Below are 8,705 nucleotides of genomic sequence, written 5' to 3'. Positions count from 1 at the left end.
TAATTTGTATAAACTGTTTGAAACTTGTACTCAGCAAGTCTGCAATCGACTGTAATTGCTGGGTGACAGAACATCTGCATGCTGTAACTAAGAAATCAACTGCTTCTGCCTACGCTGCAAGCCATCAGTAGCGTAAGTAAAATAAACTTTCTGTGCAACCAATGTGCTTTAAACCATCTAACTATCTGACTCCTGCTCGCCATTAACACCCGCCTGTCCGGTCATAAATCCCCCCTCGCGCCAAGCCGGTCGTACCGACCCAGGGTCGCAGGTCAAGGGTGCACCGGCATCTGGCCACGACACCTTCCAGCCCTAATTTCTGTGAAATCTATTAATAAACTCCCTCCAGTAGTAGTGCAGTCACCTACACTGGAAATCTTCAAAAGGAGACTGGACAGTCACCTTGCTGGGGTCACTTGACCCCAGTTGTCTTTCCCTGCCTAGTGCAGGGGGACTGGACTTTATGACCTACAAGGTCTCTTCCACTCCCTAACAATCTATGAGTCACATCACGGTTGCTGCCACACAACACTACTGTGCAGTGGTCTCAAGCTACTGTGCAGTCAGCATCTCATATAAATGCAGCCACTGTTCTCTTAGATGGTAAAATAGGTTAGGACCAATTCAGACCCATTATTGGCAGATGCAACACCATAGCAGGGCAAAGAAGGTCTGATGCTGAATAAAGTCATTCTCTGGATCTGATCAGAATGGTAGAAATGTCTGTTCTCTTTCCCCAGATAGAATCCCAAAGGTTCACAGAATATATTCCAAACATTTGGAAATGATGGTAATGATTCGAATAGCTTTTGCAGTCTCACAGGAATTAAGATGCAAGATTCAGTAAAATTTGAGGTTCTGATAGGCACACTCATTCTACTAGAAAAACCCTGTAAATTCATCTTCTCTGCATGACATAACTTAACTTTCCCTGCTAATTGAATTATTTATACCCATAGAAACTGAAATGGTATCAGTGGTGACTGCTAATCTGCTAATCTGCATGGTTTATACAGTTTTAGACTAAAACCCTCCTCTATCTTATTGGCCAAGGGAACTTCACATTAAAATTTTCCTTTTTGTAAGAAAGGTTGTAGTGTCCCTAGTGTTGAGTTAATTACATTGTTCTTCAATACAAATTGCAATCACTAGGGTAGGTGATATGATAATATAATGTATATATACAAGTTTTCTTGCTAGGCAAATTATTTCTCTCTCAACTAGTTCATTGTCTGGAGAACAGTTGGAAGGTAAGTAAAGGACACAGTATGACAGGCAGCCTTAACACTGAAATGCTACTAGTAAAAATGCCAATTTTAGACAGAAAGTTACTCTGAAAAAAGATTAAATAATGCACAACTTACCAGACTCCTGTATGACTCACAGTATAAAACGGCAATATGTAAAACTGATCAGTTTACAAATATGAGACTTAGTTACAGCAGAACATTCTGTTTTGTGGGAAAATCTGAAGTTTGGTTTCAACATGTGTTTTCGTCAGGTATGTCAGGGGACTGGATCAGCTGGAAATACTAGTGCAGCATTCAATTTTATTTCCAAGCTAGTATTCATCGGTATGTGCAAACTGCTGAGGCTGTGTGATGGATAACATACATAGCTTTGAGAAGAAGGTTGTGACAGCTGAAACTGAGATGTATTCATTGAGATATGAAATTAGATGGACCAAACTCAGACAGTGCAAAATTGGCTCATATCTAGGTTACATCCATTTATAACTAGAGGTGCACCAATATATTAGTGGCATATCAGATCAGCAGCACTGATGACAGGAAAATTAACATTATCAGCAATTGGCTTTTTTTGGCCTGTGTAGCTAATGATGTCACTGATAAATGTTGCATGCATGGGCACACCCAAAGCATGCACGCAGCCAGAAATGCAGCCAGGCAGCTTGGAGAGCAGCCTCCTGCCAGTAAGTCGGAGGGGGTGGGGAGAAGGCACATGGGAGAAAAAAGGGGTGTGGCGGGGATAGGTTGAGGCTCCCATGGTGAGGGAGGGAGTGGGGCAGCGACAGGGGCAGGGGCTGGTCCTGCCCAGCCAGGGTGGTAAATGTGACCCTGGGAGCAGGACAGAGGTGCAGATGGCTCATCCAGGAGGCAGGGAGGGGCAGGAAGGGACACAGGGGGGTGGCTCCCTGCCACCGCACGCACCCCCAAAGGAGGCATGGGGGGCAGGCCCCTCCCCAAAATTTGTGCACGGAGCAAGGGCAGTCTGCCCACTGCAGGCTCAGGGCCAGGGCCTCTTCCTGGCGCTGCCCACTGCTGAGCTGGGGCTGTGTTCGGGGTGGGGGCAGGGTGGGTAGCAGCAGTTCTGGGTGGCTATGGGGAATTTTGGGGTGCCTATAGCTGACCCCATAGCCATCCCTCCCAGAACCACCACTGCCTGCCCCACTGCCATCCACCCTGAGCACAGAGGTTTCAGAAAGACAATGTTTGTTCCCATTATCTGTATTTGCATTGTTTCACATGGCTGTAATAAAACAGTCATTATAAAGCCTTTGATCTTGCAAGTATTTGCACAGTAGTCTAGGCTGCTGCACTTCAGGTATTAGGGCTGTGTGAAGTTTTGGTCCTTGATTCAATTCAGTGGAGATTCGGTCTGATTCAGTGGCCGAATCTCCGAATCCGAATCAAATCAGAAGACCCTTTAATCTCTTCAAATCGAATCAGAATCCTCCGAATTGATTCGGAGAGATTGAGAAAGATTCAGAGATTTGGACATATACACAGCTTTAAATGTTTTTTCAACTTACCTCTAGGTAGCAGGCGGCTTGTGAATGCTGTGATGCTAGGGCACCTGGAGTGTCCCACAGAAGTGTGGAGGACTCCCCAGTGCACTCCCCAGCGGACCCGGAAGTGGACCGGAGGTATTTCTGGTCCACTTCCAGGTTCACCACCAAGCATGTGGAGGGCCCCCTGCCGTGTTCCTGTAGGACACTCCATCCACCCCAGCATTGCAGCATTCACAAGCCACGCTGGTACCTCAAAGTATATAGAAAAAACATTTAAAGCTGTGTCTGTGTCTGAATTGCTGATTCTCTGAATCGGCATCGAATCTTCAGATTCGGATTCAGCCGAATCAAATCAGGGACAGCGATCTGAATCAACAAATTGAATCACTGTCCCCGATTCAGGCCGAAACTAAATTGAATAGGGCCTGCTTTGCACACCCCTATCAGCCATCATCAGAATTAAGCACTAGATAATAACAGCTGTTATCCCTTCCCCTCTCCATTCTGCAGAAGGAAGTCTCCAGCTCTATGCTCATCCATTCCTTTATTTGCTAATTTACAAATGAGGTAAGGGGGCAGAGTGGATGTCAGAGTACTTATAGGCTTACACATGAACCTCAAAATATTAATATAGCACTTAGTGACATGCTGCTGTCAGAGGGTTAACTCCAGGGGGAAATATTTTTTCAGCCATTCAGCCAGTAAAGCTGTCTGTTCTGCCCATATTTGCACTTAGGTACATACCATTCTGTGCTTGCAGTGTAAAAGACCAACCTCTTGGTGAATCTAGAATTCTGGATATGGCATCCTAAAATGAATTATACTGATTTTATACCTCATCTCCACAGCTCCCAGGAAGTTTCTTGTTCTACCTGTTTTCTTTTTCACCCTATTACAGACATGTAGGCCACGTACAGACATTACACTTTTACTGGTATCAGTGATAAGAAACCAGCCTATACCTGTAACAGAACAGAAGCTTGGAACACAAAACCAGTCTCTACTCATAACAGAACAGAAGTTCAGTGTACATAGATTAGTTTAAAAATGGCAGAACCCAGTTGAAGATTCCTTCCCCCCACCCCACCACCAACTGATCTATACTACAGAAAACCACATAATTTAGACTGATTCTGACTTGGGCTTCTTGAATGTCTCCATCTAGCCATAATGTACGAAGGCACCACAAGGGAGGCATTTCTAGAAAATTACTCATTTGTCTGTCAATGTATTACCTACTGCCTAAGGAAGCCACTACCACTCAGAATTGCATTGTCTTACTGATTAAGCAGATAAGCCTGTTTAAGGCATCATTATGCCTAAGCAGCCCTCTCAGACTTACCACTGAAGGGTCATCTCTGCTTTGGGAGAATCACCTCTATGGCATGAGTGCATCAGGCCCCAGGATGGAGAAGTCCCAGGACTGCAGTGCCTGCAACATTCTTTCAAAAAGCTGTTTTTACCGTCTTCAAACTAAAGGTAGGAACTTGGCAATAGCCCTCCTTCGCTCAGCTGAAATCAAGGTTATGCAACAGACTTCACAAAAGACTCGAACTCCGGAAAGGATTCTAAACAGCAGCCAGATGCAACTGAGGCCTTAGCATGGTTAATACAGACAGTCTTCTGCCTTTATCCATTTGTATTTGTGCTGTACCATAATTCATTAACTAAACTGAATTCATCACTAACAAATAAAGGAAAATTAAAAGTTGCTTTAATCCAGTGAGTTCTTGCATAAGATCACAGTTGTGGTCCAGCATTTGTGTGAACAGAGATAACATTTGAGGGAAGGTGTGGGCAAGCTTTCAGCATTGTCTAAGTGCAGCAAAGTCAGAAGGCACAACACTTAAAAGAGGAAAGGAGTGTAGGTAGAAAGCAGGCATTCCTTAGAAGCCTGGCATCTAAATAGGATCCTCATCATGCAGATGAGGTGTCTAAATAAGGTGCTTAACTATGCACCTACTTCTTGGCTAACTCTGTTTTTTGGAATACTGGTAAATGGACAATCAGCCATGTTCCCACTAATGCAGAAACTAATTTGCTTGAATCCCTTCCCTTGTTCAATAAATGAGCTATCTAGTGTTTTGAGGAGACCTATCACCAAAATACCTGAAAACAAAATACTCAAATATGTAATTAAACTGCTAGTAAAGGAGAAGAAACTGCTGTCAAAGACCATAGGGAAGACATCACTGCAATAAAAATATGCTCTGCAGAAGTACAACTGGAATTACAGGTACTCAAAAATAAATGGGAATCACTGAAAATCAGAGGTATAAGTTTTATGTTAACTCAGTTAAATCATACTCATAAGTGCCATATTAAGTTTTGTCACCACTGGATATATATGCCAAATTATCAAAAATGGCCATCTACTTAAACACTTTGGGCCAGGTTCTGAGCATTTACAGCTCATATCGACTTCCGCTACTCTTATGGGTGCTCTAAGATACCTCAAAATTAGGCACCCAGAAATAGTATGGCCCAATATTGGTGGCTATTTTTAAAATTTTAGTTTAAACCATCATTTTGTGCTGATTTACCTTTAATCATTTTGTTACATTATACATATTGTAGTTATTGTTTAAGAAGTACCTATAAAAGGGGTGTCAAACATACAGCCCGGAGGCCAGATCTGGCCCCCGGAGCCCCATAATCTGGTTGCCAGTGCTGCCCTGGATTAGCTCTGTGCTGCCTGCAGTGCTCACTGGGGAAGGGTCCCAGGCCTCAGTGCTCAAGGAGTTTGCTGGTGCCAGTCCTGGGCTGCATCACCTGCAGAGCTCACTTAAACCTGTGTCCTGGACTGGCCTGGGAGGGTGCCACATGTGTTGGATTAGGCAGTGGGAAGAGGGGTCCATGGACCTGATCTGGCCTGTGGACTGGCTCTGTGCCACTCACCTGACATGCAAAGCGAGATGAGTTTGACACCCTTGCCATACAGCTTCTTTCACTACTATTTTGGCATCATTTTTATGAATCTTCAGGACAACCAACTACATTTATGTTAAAATTATATTAAAAAATAATAAAAGCAGTCTCTATAATACTTACGTATTTCACAATTTGCTCCAACCCAGCCATGTGGACAATGGCAATTATAACCGTTGGGTTGGTCTATACAAGTTCCAGCATGATGACATGGGTTGCTGTCACAGTCATTTATGTCAATATCACAGTCCTCACCTGAAAGCAAAAAAGAATGGGGCTCATGGATACATCATGTATCAATATATACTATTAGTAGTATTTAATTCACTAAAAGTAGAAGGAAACAAGCTGGTATTAATTATATTATCCTCATGTTGTCTAATATTTATTAAAAGAATAAAAACCTCTGTAAATTTATTTTGTCTGCTAATTAACTGGACACCTATTATTTTTGTCAGACAATGTAGCATTTTGAAGTTATCTATTACCTTCCATCTCAGGACGTTAATTTTTTTTAATCGGTATTAAAGACACCTCATATAACTCCTGTGAAGTAACCACATGCTGTATAAATATCCTCATTTTACAACTAGAGAAGGAATAAGAGAGCTGAATGACTTAAATAAAGTCACCAGTCTCCCAATCTTTTTCTTTAACCATAAGACTGTCCTTCCTCCACAGTCAAATATGATGTTAACAATTTGTTGCTATTGTCCCAACAGCTGTGATGCAATCAGTAAACACAGATAAATTTGATATGCTTTACTTAATTATTTAGAGCTACAGAAGGTGTGGCACTAAGGTGCTATGAAAATTATTGGGAGTTAAGGATGACAAATGCTTTTCAGGAAGAATGCTGCGCTTCACTAGATCGGATCCTAAATAGTATTTTCATTTAATTGGCCCATGTGATCTAAAATGATTTGTATGCCTTCATATATTACTATCAAATACACCAACTATATTAGTTTGAACATGAGGCAAGAAGACTAAATAGCCTGCATACCTTTGCTCTGGAAATACAAACTGATTAATATGAGCACTTTACACCAAGCATGTATTTAAATAACAGAATGAAGTGTTTCTTCAGCTCACAATAATTAATAGTTTAAAGTAAACAAATTTTATATTTTCAGTGCCATCCAAATACTGCTTTGGTTTACCTGCCAGTTTTAAAAATGTTACTTTAAACATGAAATTTGTTTCAAACAAAAATATTAAAAATAACATTGAACAGCTGCTTAGCAAATTCTGTTTTGTAATAGCTCCTTTTGCTACTTAATTTTTAAAGGTAAATCAGTTCTAAGCAACATAAACAAGTTTTTCAGTCTTAAAAGTTGATTATAAGTCAGCAATATCCAAATTAATTTGTTTCCTAGAATAAATATAGTCATAGATCCATAGATTTATAGATTGCAAGGGGCTGGAAGGGACCTCACAAGATTATCTGGTCCAGGCCCCCTGTACTAAGCAGGAAAGATAATTGGAGTGAAGAAGTTTTTCCTAGCATTAAGCCTAAAACGATCTTCCAGGAATTTGTGGCCATTACTCCTGTTTTTCCCCAAGGGTGCCCTTGTGAACAGTTGTTCACTGAGCCCTTGATGTATTCCCCTGATATAGCTGTAAACTGTTACCAAATCCCCTCAGCCTTCTCTTTTTTAGGCTGAAGAGACCCAAGTCCCCAGTGGCAATGCATAGTGAGTGCACAGGGGTGCATGCACACCCCCTGAAAACGCTGGTTCATCCCCTGACCAGCTGCACTCACTGCTTAGGCTATGGGCAAAGGTAGGAATGCCAGTGCCCCCCTTGCAAGCATCGACCAATTGCTGCAGCCAATCCCAGAATTGACCGTGGCCATTCCCAGAAGTGGCTGCAGTGATCAGCCATAGCAATCAGCCACAGGGGTCCCCCCCCAGGCAGTGAGATCGGCTGCGGAGGGGACCCCACCCTGGTCAGCAGGATTGGCCGTGGGGGGGACCTCTCCCTCCTGGTCGGTGGGTTTGGCCATGGGGGGGACCTCCCCCCGGGGAGTGAGATCAGCCGTGGGGGGACTGGTCGTGGGGGGGGCATGTGCCACCCCAATTAAGGCAGCACCAGTTGCCCATGCAAGTCCCTCAGCCTTTCCTCATAAGCCTTGCAAGTCTCTGATCATATGAGTGGCTCTTCTTTGGACTCTCTCAAGCTTTTCCACATCCTTGTTGAAGTGCTGTGCCCAGAACTGGATGCAATACTCCAACTGCGTTCTCACCAATGCTGAGTGAAGTGGAAGAATCACTTCCTTGGTTTTGTTTGACATGCATCGGTTGATGCATGCCTGAGTATTGTTTGCCCTGCTAGCTACAGCATTGTATTGACAGCTCATGTTCATACAATGGTCTATTACTACCCCTAGGTCCCTTTCAGTCATGGTGCTAATCTGTTTGGCACCACCAAGCCTGTAAGTATGTTGGGGATTGTTCATCCCCAGATGGATCACTTTACACTTCTCAGTGTTGAAATTCATCTGGTTCTGATCCATCCAACTTGCCAGCCTGTCTAGGTCCACCTGCATCTGCAGCCTATTTTCAAGTGTGACCACGCTCCCCCATAACTTGGTGTCATCTACAAACTTGGCCAGTGAGCTCTTCACCCGCACATCCAGATCATTGATAATGATGTTAAAAAGTACTAGACCAAGCATGGACCCCTGAGGGATACTACTGGCCACTTCTCACTGGGATGGCACAGATCTGTTCATTAGAACTCTCTGGGTCCTACCCTGCAGCCAGCTTTTTTTTTCTTTTTCAAGAGAAGTGTGATATCCCCATTAAGCCAAAAGGGCTTACCAGCCCTTCTGCTGCCTTTCCTCCACATGGGAATGGACTTCTTTTGTTCTTCAAGGATCGTGGATGGGATGGGCTCCACCTTTCCTTGGATGGGATGGGCTCCACCTTTCCACCAAAGGTAAGCGTGTGTTTTCTTCTAGATTGGTGGACCTCCTCCAGCGGGCTTTAAACTAGGCTCATCAGGGGAAGGGGAAGACAAG

General features: G+C 43.4%; 1 protein-coding gene across 1 annotated transcript in view; it reads right to left on the bottom strand.

Annotated features, from left to right (window-relative positions):
* The window catches only part of DNER (delta/notch like EGF repeat containing), a 397,048-nt gene that overhangs the window by 22,249 nt on the left and 366,094 nt on the right, over window positions 1–8,705 (bottom strand). Inside the window, exon 12 of the mRNA XM_019503073.1 lies at window positions 5,804–5,935. Within this exon, the coding sequence (XP_019358618.1) occupies window positions 5,804–5,935 (132 nt within the window). The remainder of the gene's footprint in view (window positions 1–5,803; window positions 5,936–8,705) is intronic.

Source organism: Gavialis gangeticus, unplaced genomic scaffold, assembly GCF_001723915.1.
Source record: "Gavialis gangeticus isolate Ggan-Ray unplaced genomic scaffold, GavGan_comp1, whole genome shotgun sequence".
Taxonomy (NCBI): Eukaryota; Metazoa; Chordata; order Crocodylia; family Gavialidae; genus Gavialis; species Gavialis gangeticus.
Note: the sequence above shows the minus strand (reverse complement) of the source record. Positions and strands in the feature narration are given on the sequence as shown.